Genomic DNA, 20,496 nt, shown 5'->3' with positions numbered 1-20,496 from the left:
CTGACGTTTCGCTCCACATACCGGGAGCTTCTTTCAGGAACTGAACTACACAAGCTCCTGGCACGTGGAGCGAATCGCCGGTCGTGGTGTGCCAGCGTGCCGAACAACACTCGTGATACAAACTACCGACATCCTACGTAGAAGTCGCTGTAGTATCTGAGTGTATTTGTGTTTAACTGCTTTCGCACCGTACAAAGTGAACCGCACTCATCGGAGGTGCGGGGAAGGACAAAGTAAACACTTAAAGCAGTTCTAAAGAAATGCGTTTTCAATCTAGATGATTTAAACGTGCATAGCGCCAGTGGCTTCTTAATATCGGAAGGAAAAACGTTCCAGACGGCCGCAGAAGCGCATCTGAAAGCGCGTGACCCGGTGACCGTCTTTGTTCGATGGTCAGCCAAAAGCTGCCTCTGCGAGGCTGGACCGGAGTTCACGTGATGATGGTTTACACTCCTTGACGAGATCACCGAGGTAAAGTTGTCCTTTACTTTTGTAAAATGTTTTCTCTCTATTGATCGTTTGGGTGCGTCTTCTCTAATGCCTTACGTGTACTTTGTCCACAAGGGCCCTCGAGACCTCCTTCGCGGCCGTGACAAGGGCCGGCCGGCCGCACTCCCGGGCCGGATAGACCCAGGCGACAAGGGCCCTCCCGCTCACTTTATAACCGCTCCCGCGCACGGCCCCGCGTGCCCCCCACCGCCCCCCTCACAGGCTGTTACAGCCGAGACTACAACCACGGACTCCTCCGCGACAACCCCATCAACCAAAGCCATGCGCGGGACAGTGCTGCTCTTCCTCCTACTCGGCCTGCTGGCTGCCAGCGAGGCACGCAAGAAGAGGTCCAAGGGAGATGGTGAGTAACAGCACCACCGGGGACTCTTAGGGGGTGTCACAGATGTGGTTTGTATGTGCGCACGGTGAACTTCTTTCGCACCACCGTACGTAGCCAACCGTGCTCATCGGAGGTGCCGGGGAAGGTCAACAAACTCAAACGCAAAAGGCAGTTCTAAAGAAATGAGTTTGTCAATCGAGATTATTTAAAAGTGCGTTGTCCCGGCGGCTTCCTAATATCGGAAGAAAGAGCGTTCCAGACGGCCGCAGGAGTGCATCTGAAAGCACGTGATGCGGTGACCACCGTCTTTGTTTGATGGCCAGCCAAATGCCGCTTCGTGGGCGGATATTAGAGTAGGGGTCGCCAGCTGTCCAGGGTTTGACCCGGGGTTCAGAGCTAAATAGCCTGGTAATTGGCATCTGTGTTCAGGTGGCAGGATGTCGATTGGCAACCGAGAGATTTGGTATTGCAGTCGTTGAACTTGATCACAGACTACCGCGCAGTTTGTATCGACCGTGGCTGACGGAGTGATGAATGCGGGTTTGATCTACGGTGGAAAAGGTGGCTACACTACCACTGACTTAACGCAATCATCAACTCATTCTCCCAGTCACTGAGTAAACTCGTCCACTCATCCCGTCTAATGGGGTTGCTACCTGTCCAGGTTGAACCCGGAGAGTCCCAGGCATTGGACGTCTCTGTTCGGGTGGTGGTGGCAGGATTTGATTCGATTGACCAAGGCTGACTGAGAGAGATGTTGTCCGGGTTTGGTCTACAGTGGAAAAGGATGCAGCCCTGTACTGGAGTAATTCAACGGCGGTTGGGTACCCCTACGATATCCGCCTCATTAACAAAGCCCCCTTGTTTCATTGCGGCCCAAATATAGGCCAATTTACACCTTGCAATGCTCCGTCAAAGAGTTCAGCGACTGATAACATCAACGCTGATAGTATCTAACGTCAAGGTGTAAAGTCAGTGGTACAGGTGACTCAGTGGTAGTCGAGTGGTTTGGGGGGTTGATTCGGCCTATTATTAACTCATGAACTGTGAACCCGTACGGTCTACCCCGTCTTCTTGTACAGGGAATTGAGTTTTCAGGTCCATACAGCGTACAGCCGTTTCAATCCGGACATAAAAAATGTGTCTGTTTGTGTTTATCGTTCGTGATGGGACTTTGTAGGATGAACGTTGAGATTTATAAGTGGCACGGGGTGACCAATAAGGTCTTAATTGATCTGTAATGTAGGGCACTGATAAGGGGTTGACAGGTATGTATTGGTGAGTGTACTAGTGGTGAGTGTAGTAGTGGTGATTGTCTATTTGTTTGAGTTTCTCCCTCGTGATGGGACTTTGTAGGATGAACGTTGAGCTTTATAAGGGGCACGGGGTGACCAACAATGTCTGAATTGGTCTGTAATAAGGTAGGGGGCACTGATAAGGGGTTGACAGCTGTGTTAAATCCTCCACCTGGGTCGATAACAACCGGCACCAATTTTGTGGCGAAGTCAACAGCCGTTCGTTTATTGGACAAACCCTCCGCTGCCAATTATTCACGGGAAACTGCCATCACTATACTCCTTGTTTTGATTGTTTAAGACTATTTGGCTGCTGTATATTTCCACGTGATAAGCCACTTCGTTGAGCTGTCATTTAGGGCCAGGTCGTTTCTGTAAAATAAGTTTATACCTCGTTGGGCGTTACCTGGCGAGAGAAAAAAAAGAGTTTTATTTGTATGTATTTTTGAAGTAATTTGTTTTCCTTTCCTATACTTTGCACTCCTATCGTGTTTTTGTATGGTTTGTTGTAACCTTCTGACCCCGTGCCCCACGCTGGACATCTGTGACAAAGAGCTTTATGGCTGATTTGAAGCTTTCGTGACTGCAGGAATCCATACTCTTTGGTTCTTTCGGTAAAATAAAATAGATCACGACGTTTCGGGCGCAACAAAAGCGTCCGTCATCACTTTCCCACCTGACGACGGACGCTTGTGTTGCATCCGAAACGTCGTGATCTATTTTATTTTATACCTACGTGACTTTACCGAAAGAACCAAGAGTATAACTTTATAGCTCATCGGATTCTGTATCGATCCATCTCGCATCGTCGTATCGCGAGCGATGAAACCGCGTTGACGGTAACTTCATGTCCTACGGGAGTGGGGGCGGTCAATGAATGTCCATTTGTTCGGTTCTGTTCGTTGCGTGCAGGGTTTGGGGAACACATCGACTGGGTGCCCACGCTGGAGATGGGTCTGGAGAAAGCCAAGGCCAGGTACTGCGTGCGGCTAAAATCAGAATATTTGTTCGTACTGGAGGAATCCGATGAGATGCAAAGCTCTTTTTTCACAGATATCCAGTCGCCGAGCCCGGCTCCAGGTCCTCTCAGACATGCAGGAGAGGCCAGTAAAGCTGTTGTGATTTGCTGCGCTGTATGTTGAACTTCCTACGCACACCGTAAGTTCACCAACCGAGCTAATCGGAGAACCACCTCACTTGTCGGCGCCAAGTAAGGTGGGTCTCCATAGCTAACACAACCGTACAGTATAGACCGGTGGTATTAGACAAACCACAACCCAATGCTGAACCGCCTGTAAATCACCCAATTGGGATCGCACAGCAGCAGCGACATCTCCCCCCTCCCCCCCTACTGCCCACAATAATCTGGCAGGACCCTCTGGACAAAGAGTGAGGCTTTCCTGAGTAAGCAAGCGTATTAATTAACATGCTCTCTGTGTTGTTCTGTGGCAGTGGAAAGCCGCTCATGCTCGTTCTGCACAAGGATTGGTGTCCCCGCTGCCAGGGTAAATCCCCATGCCTCGCGTCCTGACACGGTACTCGGTGGTAGGGTTTCTCCTGGTGCTCAGGTTTCATCCCACGTGTATTAACGCTCACTAGTTAGCAGGTAACATCTTCGTATCCAGAGGATTGCAGAGCATGGGTAATTGTCGGTAGCACCGGCTGACCGGTGGCTCTTTCCTGCTCGTCTGTGTTTCCTCCTCGCACCTCTGAGAGCGAGCAAAGACTCCAGCGGCACATTACAAGTTTTAAATATCTACTCATTAAGTCAGTTGAATTTTAGTGAAGAGTCCGCTGATTGGCACTCGCGAACGTACAGACGCCACAGCGGTGCGGGTGAATAAAATGCGCAGGCGCAGCCCTGCGATTGCCTGCTCATGCCACTGCTCGCGGAAGGGGCCTCCACTCCTCGAGCGAGCTGTATGTCAGGTATTCGGCCTACTCTTCCACGCGGACCACACGTCTTGAAAGAGGTGGGCGTACCCACCCTATATCTTACCACCACGTGCAACCTGCCGATTGGCTAACTGTGGTGATTCTCATTTATAACGCTGGGTGGACAGAGATCGGGGGAAATTAAGTCCCTTGTCCATTACTTTCAACTGCCGCACCCGGAGATGGAATCAAACCGGCGACTTTCAGGTTGCAAGTCCTAGCACGCTGATGACCGTTACCCCACCGCCGTGGCAGCTGCTTTCGTTTCTCGGTTTTTCAAAAAGTCGTAGCCGTGATCCGCTCATTGCCATAGACATTTATTTCTTAACGCGACACAAAACGATGACACGGTGAGCATCGCTCGCGTGACTCTATCCAGTCCATTACTGCCATGTGTGTCCAGGCCGTTACTGCCGTATGTACCCCACATGACCTGTGTTGTTGTTGTTTTTGTTTTCGTCTCCAGATTTGAAGCCTCAGATTTCCGGGAGCACGAAGATTTATCGAATGAGCGGGGACTTTGTGATGGTTCAGACAGAGGTGCGTCGCACACATAATCACCACCATCATTATCATCATCTGTATCTAAACCAGCTCTAGCCTCCTGTAAGTCACGCAAGAAGGGAGTTGGAACAGATGAAGATTATCCCGCACTTATACTGCACGGCCTTCTCCTGGCAAGTCAGGCTATGGTACATGATCGACACTCAAAAAGAGTTTTACTCTTTGTTTGCTAGTCACCAAACCTCGCTGCTGCCTCCACAAATGCTGGATTACAAGCCACGTGCAGCGTAACCACCACCGCTGCTGTTGTCAATCAGCCGGACGGTGGCAGCGGTGGCGTTTGGGATCGTCTGACGTTTGATAACGAGGCCAGAAGTTGAGTCGGCACACTCTGAAGGCGAGTTCAATCCTGAAAGTGGCTGATTCATAAAAAATAATGTTTGGGTCAGACCATCGTGCCGGTATAATGTTTAACTATAACCCTCCACCACCCAACGACAGAACCAATCAAGTTGCCAGCTGATGGGCGAATCAGCCGGCTGGTTTTGGTTTTTCAGGACAAACCCGGAGGATGAGGAATGTTGAAAGGCCCGAGCAAAATGTTGACACTTTTTTTGGACGATGGTTTTCTGGAGACGACATCCGGCATTGCCAGGTGTTTTAACAGCAGCTCAGCTCTCGCGTGAAAGAGCATCCTGGTCCGGGTCCTCAAGTGGAATAAATTTAACGGGTTGTGTACGCGTGTGCGTGTGCGTGCTGGGCAGGAGGACCCCAAAGGAGACCAATTTGCGTTGGACGGACACTACGCCCCGCGCATCTTGTTTCTCCGTGAGTTATGTGTGCCGGTGTAAAATTCTGCACATTCTGCTGCTGCACCCCTGCTGCACATTTTGTGCACTACCTTATGAATGCCCTGCTGCACTACCCGTTGCACTCCCTGCTTGGGTAACTGTTGGCACCGGCTCACCACGTGGCTACCTTCCTGCTTGTCTGCAGTTCCTCGCGCCTCTGAGCCATCCTCTGCTTTGGAGAGCGAGTGAATACTGTGCGCCACGTTAAAGGTTGAATTTAATTTTTCTATCATCATGATGGAAGAAAGGCTCAAGTGGTACGTTCTCTGTGCAGATCCAAATGGGCAGGTGATGAAAGAGGTCTACAACAAGAGTGCCCATCAGTACAAGTATTACTACTCTCTGAGCAAACAAAGTAAGTATTTTGTCAAGTGAACCGTTTTGCTGCTTTGCTCTCGTCTGTCTATAATCAGCCCAAGCCTCCTGTAAACCATGTGACTTCTGTGCGGTCACCCCGACGCTGAATCCCTTCCTTCTCCTCCCCGCCCCCGATCCTCATCTCCCCTGGCCCTTTTCTCCCATGTTTCCATCCTTTTCCTCTTATTTCTTATTCTTTCTCTTCTCTCTTCCCTGTTTCCCATCCCTTTCTGTTTCCACACATTACATCCTTGACTCCGGGAATAAAGTTGCTCGTTGTTTACAGAGCACGAGTTTTGCACGGGTGGCAATGACTAAACCTTGCAGAACTTCGCGAATTATTGTGGCGTTTTACACTCTTTGCAGCTGCACAGGTGAAGTCAGGCTGTGTAATCATCCACATGTCCTCGTGCTCTCTACCAAACCATGTTCACGAATGTATGGACCATCAACTGTTCCACATGTGTGCTCAGCAGTGGCCTATGCTGACGCTGTGTAATGTTTTCACTCTACTGTGCCTGCACTTAATATCAGCAGTGATAAATTGTATTCTTGGTTCTTTCGGTAAAGTCACGTAGAAGGGAAATAATAAAATAATTAAAATAACACAATAAAATTCTCACGACGTTTCGATTGCAACACAAGCCATCGTCAAATGTTCTTGCTGTGGTTTTCACACCTGATGATGATTGCTTGTGTTGCAATCGAAACGTCGTGAGATTTTTATTTTATTTCCCTTCTACGTGACTTTACCGAAAGAACCAAGAATATGAATCTCTGCAGTCACGAAAGCTTTAAATCGAAAAGTGATCAATTGGTTGCCATGGTTGAGGTGCAGCTCAAAGAATTGGCTTATCATGTAGAAATGTATAGCATGCGTTTAAGATACTATTAAACGCATGTTTCTTAAATGTGGAGGGAAAATTCCACGTGACTACGGGGAGAGAGCATGCAAACTCTGGAGGACCCGGACAAAAATCCATGTTACCACAGTGAGAGAGAGAGACACGCAAACTCCAAATATACAGGCGTCAGGGTCGGGATCGAACCCACAACCTCCTCTATACCACGCGAGGTTATTAATATCTTGCTGAGGCTTTTGTGGGTAAACAAACGTCATAACAATACAAAAATAACAAGGATAATATCAACAGCATTATAATTGTAATCGTCGCCGTCGTCTCGTTTATAATGTAACGTTTTGCCCTCTCCTGAACGCAGTTGAGGAATCCATGGACAAGGCGAAAGAGTTGGCCTACCGTGAGCTGTAGTGACTACACCACAACCAACACCACCACCACCATCATCATCATCATCGGACCACCGTCGTCTCCACGTGATACCACCGTGACAGCTGCCCTGCTGCCTACTTTGTTGCGAAGCCATCACCAGAATCGCCGCACGTCTCTCTGTCTCGATACGTTCACACCTCAAGCACGCCACACTAACTCAACGAACACGCTCGACAACGTTGGGCTAACGTTATTTTTGGCACGTAGTCAAAACCAGTTGTTGTGTCCAACGATTGCGCTCAATGTTGGTCAGGTTTACTGGGGTAAAGCTCTGCTTGCCTACCTACACACGTGTGTGTGTGTGTGTGCTGAGCTGTGCAGAGGATCTGTAAATAAAGAAAACCGTCATGGTAACGTGGAATTTCAACGGCGCACCTCCTCCTCACTCACTCGCGTCGTTAAACCAAGAAGCGCCGCGCAAAGTGGTTGCACATCGCGATCGATAATCACGACGACAGCGGCCACAACACCATAGACCATTCACTGTACAAAGGAACGTGCAAATTAAAAACATACAACCAAAATGCAATGTTCGTCCTTCGTGTGTCTCCTGATACACCAGTGGTCCTTAGACTTTACTGCAGCCTTGCACCCCTTTGGTTCTGGATCGTTAAAAAAATGTATTATGTCAATAAATACGTAGGAGGTTTAATGAAACAAAGTAAGTTGTGACTTACGTGCCCGTGCTGAATTTGTTTTCGATTATTTACCTTCTCAACAAAATCTTGCCATGTCTCGCACCGCCAGAAAGAGCATCTCGTGTCCTCAGGGTGTGCGTAACACCCCAGGTTAAGAGCCACTTGCCTTATATAATGCACACACATGACGAGTATGATGATAATAATACTGTAATGGTGAAGTCTTCTTCTTTCATACGGCTGATGTAAATGCAGAGCCACGACTAAAATTTCACATTCCGGTGGGTCAAGCCAGATAACCGCTGTCAGGAGTCGCGGAGTGTATCATCTCTGTGATGTCTCCTTTGTATTTGTGATTTGGGGGCATTGCCTCGTTATACGTTGCTGGATGACCACAGTGGCACAGTCGCAGTTATATACCAAAGGTGTTTTAGTTGTTGCTAAAAATGATTAAGAAATTAAGATTATGAAAAAAAAACACGGACTAACTTTAAAAAAAAATACTGTGACTGGTCACGGCCCTCAACAGGTTCAGGGCTCATCTTCTTGGTTCTTTCGGTAAAGTCACGTCGAATGGAAATAATAAAATAATAAAAATAAAACATAATAAAATAATTTTCACGACGTTTCGGCCACAACGCAAGCAGCCGTCCTCAGGTGGAGAACAGGTCTGTCGAGAAGACAGACCTGTTTTCTCGACAGACCTGTTCTCCACCTGACGGCTGCTTGCGTTGTGGCCGAAACTTTGTGAGAATTATTTTATTATGTTTATTTTTTATTATTTCCATTCTACGTGACTTTACCGAAAGAACCAAGAAGATGAATCCCTGCAGTCACGAAAGCTTTAAATCGTGAGAATGATTTTATTATGTTTATTTTTATTATTTCCATTCTACGTGACTTTATTGAAAGAACCAAGAAGATGAATCCCTGCAGTCACGAAAGCTTTAAATTGTGAGAATTATTTTATTATGTTTATTTTTTATTATTTCCATTCTACGTGACTTTATTGAAAGAACCAAGAAGATGAATCCCTGCAGTCACGAAAGCTTTAAATCGTGAGAATTATTTTATTATGTTTATTTTTATTATTTCCATTCTACGTGACTTTATTGAAAGAACCAAGAAGATGAATTCCTGCAGTCACGAAAGCTTTAAATCGTGAGAATTATTTTATTATGTTTATTTTTTATTATTTCCATTCTACGTGACTTTATTGAAAGAACCAAGAAGATGAATCCCTGCAGTCACGAAAGCTTTAAATCGTGAGAATTATTTTATTATGTTTATTTTTTATTATTTCCATTCTACGTGACTTTATTGAAAGAACCAAGAAGATGAATCCCTGCAGTCACGAAAGCTTTAAATCGTGAGAATTATTTTATTATGTTTATTTTTATTATTTCCATTCTACGTGACTTTACCGAAAGAACCAAGAAGATGAATCCCAGCAGTCACGAAAGCTTTAAATCGAAAGGTTCAGAACTGCTCATGGCCCACGCCTCGCCAGCCTCCAGCGATGGGACATAAGAGCAAAGCCCCCTATGTGCCTGTGGGGTGGAGAAAATCGTGTACCACATCCTAGAAGTCTGCCCAATCCACAAGCTCAGTGGAGGTCAACTCGCCCTCAATGCAGCTGGACGGGAAGCAACCGCTTGGCTTAGGGAATTCGCATTCTTTAAATAAATACATTGAAATGTCATCTCGTTCGTGAATGGAAAATTAAAGGCAAACCACACTGCTGGGATTACGGTTATGCAACCAAAAACTATGGACCGTATAGTTATCATATCAGCATCGGGAAGACGAAATCATCCGGGCGTCGTGCTGGCCACCCATCCCATTATGGGCCGTGCCGGCCTTAATAGGTGCTCGCGAACAGCACTTCCCCCCAACTGTGTTAAGGCTATATGGGGGGTTCGAGGGTTCTTTGCTATGGCCACATTTGCGCCGGTTTGAAACTTTCAGTATGGCCTGCTTACGATTCACCATGGGTTTAACTCGGTCGGATTGATTGTATGAGGAGCTCGAAAATCAATGAAAGATCTGGACACAGTCCCATCGGTGAACTCCTTCGGCAGGCGAGGCTGCGTTGGCTGGGTCATGGTGCTCAGCCACCCCAAGCCCAAGCAGCTTCTGTTTGACCGGATCCAGGGGGCTAAACGGGCACGGTAACGGGCTAGAGAAGAGATAGGCTGACGTGGCACAGGAGAATGTGGATATTATTGGACTCTCCAATGACCGGTAGCAGGGGTGTCAAGATCGGCCTCTGTGGAGGAGGAGGCTCGTGAAGGACGCTGCTGCTACTGGGCAGTTGGAGGCAGTCGCCCTTCAGAAACAACGGAGGGCAGAGGAGCGACGCTCACAACAACGAGCGGAGCGCTGGGTGGATAAAACGCAGCCAAGTGGCACGGTGGTGGGTACAGCTGGTGGTGCATCTACCGGTCATCTCAGTCGGCCAACCCATGGCACCTGCTGGGTCTGTCCCAATATCTCCTGCACCTAGCCTGGCACAGTAGGGGGTAACAGCTGGTGGTGCATCTACCAGTGGTCATCTCAGTCAGCCAACCCATTGCACCTGCAGGGTCTGTCCCAAGATCTCCTGCACCTAGCCTGGCACAGTAGGGGGTACAGCTGGTGGTGCATCTACCGGTCATCTCAGTCAGCCAACCCATGGCACCTGCTGGGTCTATCCCAAGATCTCCTGCACCTAGCCTGGCACAGTAGGGAGGTACAGCTGGTGGTGCATCTACCGGTCATCTCAGTCAGCCAACCCATGGCACCTGCTGGGTCTGTCCCAAGATCTCCTGCACCTAGCCTGGCACAGTAGGAGGGTACAGCTGGTGGTGCATCTACCGGGCATCTCAGTCGGCCAACCCATGGCACCTGCTGGGTCTATCCCAAGATCTCCTGCACCTAGCCTGGCACAGTAGGAAGGTACAGCTGGTGGTGCATCTACCGGTCATCTCAGTCAGCCAACCCATGGCACCTGCTGGGTCTGTCCCAAGATCTCCTGCACCTAGCCTGGCACAGTAGGAGGGTACAGCTGGTGGTGCATCTACCGGGCATCTCAGTCGGCCAACCCATGGCACCTGCTGGGTCTATCCCAAGATCTCCTGCACCTAGCCTGGCACAGTATGGGGGTACAGCTGGTGGTGCATCTACCGGTCATCTCAGTCAACCCATGGCACCTGCTGGGTCTGTCCCGAGAGCTCCTGCACCTAGCCTGGCACAGTAGGGGGTACAGCTGGTGGTGCATCTACCGGTCATCTCAGTCAACCCATGGCACCTGCAGGGTCTGTCCCAAGATCTCCTGCACCTAGCCTGGCACAGTAGGGGGGTACAGCTGGTGGTGCATCTACCGGTCATCTCAGTCAGCCAACCCATGGCACCTGCTGGGTCTATCCCAAGATCTCCTGCACCTAGCCTGGCACAGTAGGGAGGTACAGCTGGTGGTGCATCTACCGGTCATCTCAGTCAGCCAACCCATGGCACCTGCAGGGTCTGTTCCGAGACCTCCTGCACCTAGCCTGGCACAGCAGGGGGGTACAGCTGGTGGTGCATCTACCAGTGGTCATCTCAGTCAGCCAACCCATGGCACCTGCTGGGTCTGTCCCGTGACCTTCTGTCAGCGAGCGAGCCTTCTACACTCCACGTGCACCTAGCCTGGCACCTAGCTTGGCACGAGCGCCATGGTGACGTCACAACAACAACAATAACCGCGTCGAATGACGGTTGTTGTTGTTGTTGTCGTGAGTGCTCACTTGAAGAGGACAGAGGACAGACCGGTAAATAACTACTGTTCATTGAGCCGTTCTGGAGGTTGTTAAATTTAAACAAAAATAAACCTCGATTTAAAGCTTTCGTGACTGCAGGGATTCATATTCTTGGTTCTTTCGGTAAAGTCACTTAGAAGGGAAATAATAAAATAACATAAATATAAAACAATAAAAATTCTCACGACGTTTCGACTGCAACACAAGCAATCATCATCAGGTGTGAAATCCACATTTTAAATCCAAATTTTCTTGCTGTGGATTTCACACCTGATGATGATTGCTTATGTTGCAGTCGAAACGTCGTGAGAATTTTTTTTTATATTTTTTATTTTATTTTTATTGTTTCCCTTCTACGTGACTTTACCGAAAGAACCAAAGAATTTAAAAATAAACCTGTGACCGCGGTCACGTGGTGCGTGGCCGCCGTCGCCATGGTGACGCGTCTCAGGCCTCACCACTCCCGTTGAGGCCTCGCGCCGCGGGCACCGCGCGTTGTTGACAACAAACAAACAACAAACAAACAACAACAACGACAACAAACAAGACAACAACAACAACGGCGTCAGCAAACGACGTCGACCGACGTTAACAGGGACGCAAGCGACGGCGCGAGAGAGCCGGCGGCGACGTTCGGCGCGGTGAGATGACGGAGCTGCTGTGCAGGTGGCTCAACGAGGAGCTGCAGCTGTCGCGACGCCTTGGTGAGGGTCAGGGGTCAGGGTGAGGGGTGAGGGTGAGGGTCAGGGTGAGGGTGAGGGTCAAGGGTGAGGGTCAGGGGTGAGGGGTGAGGAGACGTGGTGAGGGTGAGGGGTGAGGATGAGGGGTGAGGAGACGGGGTGAGGAGACGTGGTGAGGGTGAGGAGACGTGGTGAGGGGTGAGGAGACGTGGTGAGGGTGAGGGGTGAGGATGAGGGGTGAGGAGACGGGGTGAGGGGTGAGGAGACGTGGTGAGGGGTGAGGAGACGTGGTGAGGGTGAGGGGTGAGGATGAGGGGTGAGGAGACGGGGTGAGGGGTGAGGAGACGTGGTGAGGGGTGAGGAGACGTGGTGAGGGTGAGGGGTGAGGATGAGGGGTGAGGAGACGGGGTGAGGGGTGAGGAGACGTGGTGAGGGGTGAGGAGACGTGGTGAGGGTGAGGATGAGGGGTGAGGGTGAGGGGTGAGGAGACGTGATGAGGGGTGAGGAGACGGGGGGAGGGGTGAGGAGACGTGGTGAGGGGTGAGGAGACGGGGTGAGGGGTGAGGAGACGTGGTGAGAGGTGAGGGGTGAGGAGGCGTGGGGGGGGGACGGGGTGAGGGGACGTGGTGAGGGGTGAGGAGACGTGGTGAGGGGTGAGGAGACGTGATGAGGAGACGGGGTGAGGGGTGAGGAGACGGGGTGAGGGGTGGAGGGTGAGGGTGAGGGGTGAGGAGACGTGGTGAGGAGACGGGGTGAGGGGTGAGGAGACGGGTGAGGTAGGTGAGTAAGCGAGTTTATGGGTGAGCACGTGAGTGAGCGAATGGGTGGGTGGGAAGCGTATGGGTGGACGGGTGAGTGAGTGAGTGGGTGAACAGGTGGGTGAGTGGGCATGTAAGTGAAAGGGGTGAGTGAGTTGGTGTGTGAGTAGGTGGATAAGGGAACGAGTGAGTATGTGGGTTAGTGGGTAGATGACAGTGCACGTGAGTGAACGAATGGGTCGGTGGGAGAGTGAATGTATGGGTGGAAGGGTGAGTGAATGACCAGGTGAACAGGTGGGTGAGTGGGAATGTAAGTGAATTAAGGTGAGTGAATTGGTGTGTGAGTAGGTGGACAAGGTGATTGAGTGAGTTGTGGGTTAGTGGGTGTATGACAAAGTGATTGGGAATTTTATGTAACGTGTTTCCATTTGTTACAGAGCCCCAGACAATATCACAGGAGCTGGCAAGTGGGTTTATAATCGGGGAGATTCTCCACCGTTACAAACTGCAGGATGACTTCTCAGCCTTCTCGAAAGCAAGGTGTGTCATCAATGCTGAAAAATTATCTGAAAGTTACTCAAATACGATTACACATAGCAAGATCGCCCCCATACTGTGGAACCTTCGCGTATTGAGACTAAAGTGAAGCTCACCTGGGTTAAACAAGCGGAACAATATCTTACGAAACTACTGAACTATTTTTATTTTACCAGATAAGTCACACTGAGCTATATAGCTCTTTTTCAGAAGCGGCCTGGCCACAAATGATTGCTCGATGAAGTGGCTTGTCTTCTTGGTTCTTTCGGTAAAGTCACGTAGAAGGGAAATAATAAAATAATAAGAATAAAACAGAATAATTCTCACGACGTTTCGGCCGCAACGCAAGCAGCCGTCCTCAGGTGAAGAACAGGTCTGTCGGGAAGACAGCGTCTGAATGAAACACCCCAGGCTTGGAGCGTATATTTAAGCTGGGTTGGAGGGGGAAGAGCGTCTTCACAAAAGAATTTGCATATCAAGAGGAATTTAGCATATTTATGGGAAATGCAGATATGGGATTAGTACTACTTGTGAAATGCGTAGGAGGCTTGTCATATGGAAATGTATATAACGTATAGCAGCCAAATACTCTTAAACGCACATTGATTCTTGACGCCATCGTCTGTGCGTCTCCATCTCTTGCAGCACAGCCGAGGCGAAGCTCAACAACTTCACCCGCGTGGAGGCGCCGCTGCGGCTGCTCGGTGTGGCGTTCGACACGAAGGTGGCGCGCGGCCTGATGCGCGCCGAGCCCGGCGTGGCCACGCGCCTCCTCTACCAGCTCCACATGGCCCTGCAGCGCATGCGGCGCGCTGGCCTCACGGGGGCCGCCCTGCAGGCAATGCAGCCGCCGGCGCCCGCTCGCCTTCACGCGCTGGGCACCGAGATGTACCAGCAGGTGAGCGAAGTGGTAGAGGGAGAGATTACAACTGGACATCCGTGAGAGAAAGCGTCATAGCTCATCGGATTCCTGCAGGATTAATGCATTTTTGATTGTAATTCTGACAATAGGTCAAAATCAATGTTGACAGTACGCCTTCTTCCCATATTTGTCTCTCGACACATTCCATCGGCCATACATTTGTAGGGATGTTAGAGAGAGGGCCGTTATGCATGGCAGCCTATGGGAAAGAAACACAGTGGGCGGGGCTACGTGTGTGCACAGGGAGATGCCCTCTGCGACGTCCGAGCCAGACACCCTGGGGGGGGGCTGGTTCGGCGTTACGATCCCCCGGGGCCCCACCCCTCAAGGAGGGTTGGGTATAAAAAGGGGTCGTTATATGGGCTTAGTCAGTTATGTTATAGTTAAGCTAAGAAGTCGGAAGACGTCGTAGCTAGAGCCCTGGACTCCCCCTGATCGCCGCCCTTATCAGGGCCCCACGGGATCAGGCTCGAGCCAGCGGCGTGGTCCCGTGAACCAGAGCCAGTGCTCTGGGACTCCGGGTACCGTAGCCCGATTACCAGTGTCGGGCCAGACAGCCTCCCCTAGCTCTTTAGTGGAGGACTCAGGGGATAGGCTATGGATAGCTAGGGGTATTCCCTGAGTTATACGGGTGAGGGGGCCGCTACCCCCTCTAGTGCTGTCCTGTACTGGCAACTTGTTAAATAAATATACGTGTGCCTCAACTCCGTTGTCAAGCGTCCTCGACGGGTACTTCATCTGGCGTCAGAAGTGGTAAAAATGGAAACGCGCCATACAGCTCGGACCAGGGTACCACGAGAGGAGGACGCCGCGGAAATCGCCGAGCCCGAGACAGAGCAACAAGATGGGGTGCAGCCGGAGCCTGGCGCCTTCTCACCGGGACGTCAGCATGGAGAGGGGCCGCAGCCAGATGCACTACGACTGGCTCACGAACGGCTGGCGGAGCTACTTTATGCCGCTGCCGCCACACTGGAAGGCATTACGCGGTTGGGGGTTGGTGGTCCACCGCAGGGCGAGGAGAACCGGCGGCCGGAGCACTTTCCCGCCATTTCAGCGACTTCAAAATTTGAATTTCCCGCCATGGACGCCGCGGCTGTTCGGGGCGTGGCCAGCTTAGACATCGGCTCCGACATCGCCGTCGCCGGGGCTGCAGCGTCATCGCAGCCGAAGGATGCGTCATCGCTGCCGCGACAGGCGATGCCATCGGCCAGTCGCGCCGAGGCACCGCCAAAGGGAGGTGAAAGCAACCTGCGGGAGTCCACATCGACCGCTGCGCTTCACCAAAGACTGCCCCCGCTGAAAGAATTCATCGGTGCGGAGGGTGACTGGGGCGGCTTCCGGCGACGCTTCCTCGCCCATCAGGAGATGGCGCAATGGTCCGACGAGGAGGCCCTTTGCGCGCTGCCGGCGCTCCTCGATGGGGACGCGCTCGCCGCACTCACGTCGGCGCCAAAAGAGAAGCGGGCTACACTACCAATGGCGCTACAGCTGCTGGCCGGGGTCTATGGACCTTCAGCCGAATGCCGTCAGCAGTTCTACGATCGCAGGCGGGGTGAAAAAGAGTCGCCTCTGGCTTTCCGGACAAGTCTTCTGGCGCTGGCAAAAACAGCCTTTCCCCGCATGGACGACGACGGCGTGGACGCAATGGTCGCGGAGAAGATCCTCCTCTTGGCGGACGACCTCGACATCGTCGTCATCGCACAAGGGGATGCAGAAATGACCTCCCTCCAGGCTGCGCGACTCCTCCACGCCAACCTTCTGCAGCAGCGGCGAAAGGCAAACAGGGCATCGGCTGGGCGTGCGGTGGCTGCAGCCACCCTTCCGTCAGAAGAACTTTATGCCGTCGACCATCGACGGCAACAGACGACGGGGGCGCGGCCGGGTCGGGACGGGCCGAGGCGTTTCGACCGTCCATCGTCTCCATCGGCGCTCCCGCGGTGCTTCAACTGCGGCATCCGGGGCCATGTCGCCTCGGGGTGCCGTTCTCCTCGACAGCGGGGGACGACGCCTCGACAGGACGCCGGCCCTCCTCTTCCTCCTCCCAAGCTCCAGCACCATGATCCGGCGAGTCGCGGCACCTCACATGTTTGGCCAACGCACCCACCTGTCGCACACTCTCGCACCGTAACGAACGGGGGGCCGGTGGGGCGCTGCGATGGACCGGCGCGGATCACTGCGGGGACTCAAATCGAGCCCGAGCGGTGGTCCGTGTTGGCCCATCGCGTGGTGGCCGCGGCGTCGGGATCGTCGGCCGTGGTCGGTTACATTGATGGGGTGGAGGTACGCATCATAGTCGATACAGGGGCATCGGCGACAATTATTTCGGAACTAATTTACAATATTCTACCGGTGCAGAGCCGTCCTTTGCTACCGGTTAATGTCCCTTTCTATGCCGCTAACGGGGGCTCTCTCGGCATCGTGGGACAGATTCGAGCGCAAATTTCTATCGGGGACATCAAATTGTCGGGGCCGATTTTTGTCTCCTCCTCACTGGCAGTTCCGTGCCTGCTGGGGACGGACTTCTTGGGCAGGATGCCAATTCGTATTTTGATCGACCAAGGATGCATTGAGCTTCCGTCGGGGCGACGTATGGCGTTCCTGCCTTCCCCTGTAGCGACTCGGACGGCGTTCGCGACGGTACCGGCGTTCGTCGTAAAAACAGTGCGTGTGCCGCCGGGGGCACAAATGCTGGTACCTCTTAAACTTCGTAGGCCCTTCGCTAAGGGTGTTGGGGATCAGGGTGTTGTGCTGGGGCTGTCTAGGGCCGGGGTTAATGGGCCTCATTTAATTCCGGCCCAGACCATCGTAAGGGGGGACGAGGATCCCTTCATCGCGGTCCTCAATGTCGGGTCGCAGACAGTAGTGGTTCCCCAAGGGACTGTGCTCGCTCACGCGACGCCGGTGCCCTGCGAGGAACCTGCCGTGAACCACATTGACACTGCTGCTCGGACGCACCCGCATTCGGACGGCGATGAAGGGTGGCTCGACGCGCTTTGTGCGGGATCGACGAACCTGTCCAATTTAGAGCGCCAACGGCTTAGATCGCTGCTAAAGGAATTTTCCGACGTTTTCAGTCGGAATAAATACGATTTGGGTTGTACTCACCTGCTGCGTCACCATATTGACACGGGTGACAGCGCGCCTATTCGCCAAAATCCTTTTCGGTTGAGTCCCGCCGAAAAGGACCATGTCAAATCGGCTGTCGATGACATGTTAGCCGCCGACATTATCTCTCCCTCTACCAGCCCTTGGGGAGCACCGATTGTCCTGGTTAAGAAACAGGATGGCTCGTTGCGGTTTTGCGTAGATTTCCGTCGCCTTAATAAGGTTTCGGTTGCCGACGCATACCCGCTCCCACGGATGGACGAATCGCTGGACGCCTTGGCGGGAGCGCGATTCTTCTCCACACTAGATTTACTTTCGGGATTCTGGCAGCTTCCTCTGGACGATGACTCGAAGCCTAAAACCGCTTTCCGTACACCGCACGGCCTGTTCCAATTCAACCGGTTGCCGATGGGCTTACACTCAGCGCCGGCAACCTTCCAGCGGTTGATGGAATTGGTTTTGGCTGGATTGCAATGGGAATCGTGCCTGATTTATTTGGATGACGTAATTGTTTTTGGAAGAACCTTTGACGAACATCTCCAGAGGCTGCGGGCGGTTTTCCAAAGGATGCGGGCTGCTAATTTGAAATTTAAGCCCCAAAAATGCTATTTGTTTCGCGAGTCAGTGCGTTATTTGGGGCACATCGTGGGGCGCTCGGGTATTGCTACCGATCCCGCCAAAACGCAGTGTGTCAGCTCCTGGCCAATTCCGACCTCGGTGGGGGAGGTGAGGAGTTTTATTGGCTTCGCTTCATATTACCGACGGTTCGTCGCTAATTTTGCTACAATTGCCAAACCCCTACATGCTTTGACATCAAAAGGGGTTCGGTTCCACTGGGGTCGGGATGAGGAAGTAGCTTTCTGCTCCCTTCGGGATGCATTGGTGAAGGCTCCTCCTTTGACTTACCCCGATTTTTCGAGGCCGTTTTTGCTCGACACCGACGCGAGCAACACAGGTATCGGAGGCGTGCTTTCCCAGGTGGTTGATGGCGTGGAACGGGTGGTTGCGTACGGCAGTCGGGTGTTGTCTCCAGCGGAGCAAAAATATTGTGTCACCCGTAGAGAACTGTTGGCAATTGTTTTCTTCATCCAACAGTACCGCCCATATCTGTACGGTCAGCATTTCACTGTCCGTACGGATCATGCGGCACTGCAGTACGCCCTGAAGGTTCAACAGCCATCGGGACAATTGTCCCGATGGCTGGAGGTCCTCCAGGAATTCGATTTTGACACCACCTATCGTAAGGGCATTCGCCACACAAATGCGGACGCTCTGTCGCGCATGCCAACCACCTCCGAATGCGCATGCCTCCTGGGGTCGGGGCGTTGCAAGCCAGCTGGGGACATGACGGTTCCAGTCCTGGCGGCCGCCGCCGATGTTGACACATCGCTCCCCGATGAGATCGGGAAACAGGGAAGGGATTCCCTGCTTGGGTTGCCTGTGATTGAGTGGGGACGCCTCCAGATGGAGGACGCCTCCCTCCTCGCGCTGCGTCGTCGCGCCAGGGAGAGGGGGTGTGGGACGGGTGATGCCGACAATTGGGAAATACACGCAGGCTTGCTCATGCATTGGGACGGTAAATCCCACCGTCACCGGCTGGTAGTTCCTGCGGGGTTACGGGGTAAGGTGGTGTGGGCTGCTCATGAGCGCCTCCTCCACCTGGGTACCCAAAAGACCCTCGCCTCGCTCCAGCTGGATTTTTTTTGGCCGGGCATGACACGGGATGTCACGGATCTGCTGGCAGCATGCCCCCGGTGTGCGCAACGCAAACCACCAGCTCGGGAGTCGAACCCGCCGTTGCAGTCCATCACAGTCTCCAGGGTGAACGAACTCGTAGCGTTGGATATCCTGGGGCCGTTTCCCGCCACCCCTAGGGGCAATAGATATTTGCTAACAGGGGTCGAATACTTCACACGCTGGCCTATGGCCTGGCCCCTGGCAAATCAGTCGGCAGCAGCCATCGTGGACGCCTTTGTCCAAGGCTACGTCATGGACAAAGGTGCTCCGGAGCGGCTGCTGACCGACCAGGGTAAAAATTTTTCCGGGAACCTCCTCAAACAAGTCTGTGATCTCCTAGGTACAAAGAAGATTCGTACCTCTCCCTATCACCCACAAACTGACGGGATGGTCGAGCGTCTGCATCGTACCATCACGTCTATGTTGTCGCACCTGGTTTCGGAGTCACAGACCAATTGGGACTTGCAAATTCAAGGGGTCCTGGCAGCATATCGATTGGCCCCCCATGCTGCCACGGGATTTTCACCCTTCTTTCTCATGTATGGTCGCGAACATGACCCACCTGTTCGGGCACAGCTGCAGATCCCCGCGCCTCTAGGTAAAATAAAATTGGACGAGCACGTTAAATTTAACCTTCAAAAGCTAACTGAGGCGCGGGATGCTGCCATGCTCAATTCCCGCATGCGCCAAAAGGCGAATGAGCGCCTCAGACTCGCGCGCGCGCACGTGCTGCAGTGGAAGCCAGGGGACAGGGCATGGCTGCACTGTCCCCAGGTACCGCTTGCGACCTCCTCGAAACTGGTACGGCCATGGCGGGGCCCCGTCGAGGTGGTCGAGGTTTTGCGACCGCAGTGCGTTCGTATCAAGTGGGGGAGGCGCCGGTGGTTCGTTCACCCCTCTAGACTAAAACCCTTCGTTGCGGTGCGGGGCTCTGCTCCACACGCGCAGGGCCAAGCATGTGAGGGGTCGACCGACCCGGAGGGTCCGCCTCTGTTGATCTCACCTGACGTCTTGCCGGTTGCCCCGCCCCCAGGTTCTCCCGGAATGACGGGCTCGCGCACATCCCTCACGGGGGATGCCGAGGGTCCCGCCACTCCAATTGCGGACTCGCCTCGGATGGGACAGCGGCCACCGAATGGTCCGCCATCTGAGGTTGGCCCTTGTGACGGGCCTGCGGCAAGGACGCGCGCTAAAATGCGCAGACTCTTATAAAAACACTGGAACGCGAACAAGAAGTGAAAACGAAACGAAAATAAGAAAAATTTTTTTTTATTTTT

The 20,496-nt window shown here is 52.4% G+C and overlaps 2 protein-coding genes across 2 annotated transcripts in view; both read left to right on the top strand.

The window, feature by feature from the left end:
- The first annotated feature begins 12 nt into the window (after positions 1-12).
- Positions 13-7,590, top strand: LOC133350656 (thioredoxin domain-containing protein 12-like). Its single transcript, XM_061565259.1, has 7 exons — positions 13-853; positions 3,040-3,103; positions 3,580-3,632; positions 4,529-4,602; positions 5,331-5,394; positions 5,692-5,772; positions 6,996-7,590. Exons 1-7 carry the CDS (start codon positions 538-540, stop codon positions 7,043-7,045), a joined length of 702 nt encoding a protein of 233 aa, XP_061421243.1. The 5' UTR covers positions 13-537; the 3' UTR covers positions 7,046-7,590.
- A 4,236-nt stretch (positions 7,591-11,826) lies between these two features.
- The window catches only part of LOC133350641 (sperm flagellar protein 2-like), a 43,151-nt gene continuing 34,481 nt past the window's right edge, over positions 11,827-20,496 (top strand). The window contains 3 exon segments of the mRNA XM_061565234.1: positions 11,827-12,184; positions 13,356-13,458; positions 14,101-14,353. Coding sequence (XP_061421218.1) covers positions 12,127-12,184; positions 13,356-13,458; positions 14,101-14,353 — 414 coding nt within the window. The 5' untranslated portion in view covers positions 11,827-12,126.

The sequence above is a fragment of the Lethenteron reissneri genome, chromosome 4, assembly GCF_015708825.2.
Source record: "Lethenteron reissneri isolate LAM-NWPU_2019-01 chromosome 4, ASM1570882v1, whole genome shotgun sequence".
Classification (NCBI taxonomy): domain Eukaryota; kingdom Metazoa; phylum Chordata; class Hyperoartia; order Petromyzontiformes; family Petromyzontidae; genus Lethenteron; species Lethenteron reissneri.
This window is presented reverse-complemented; position numbering and strand designations above follow the sequence as displayed.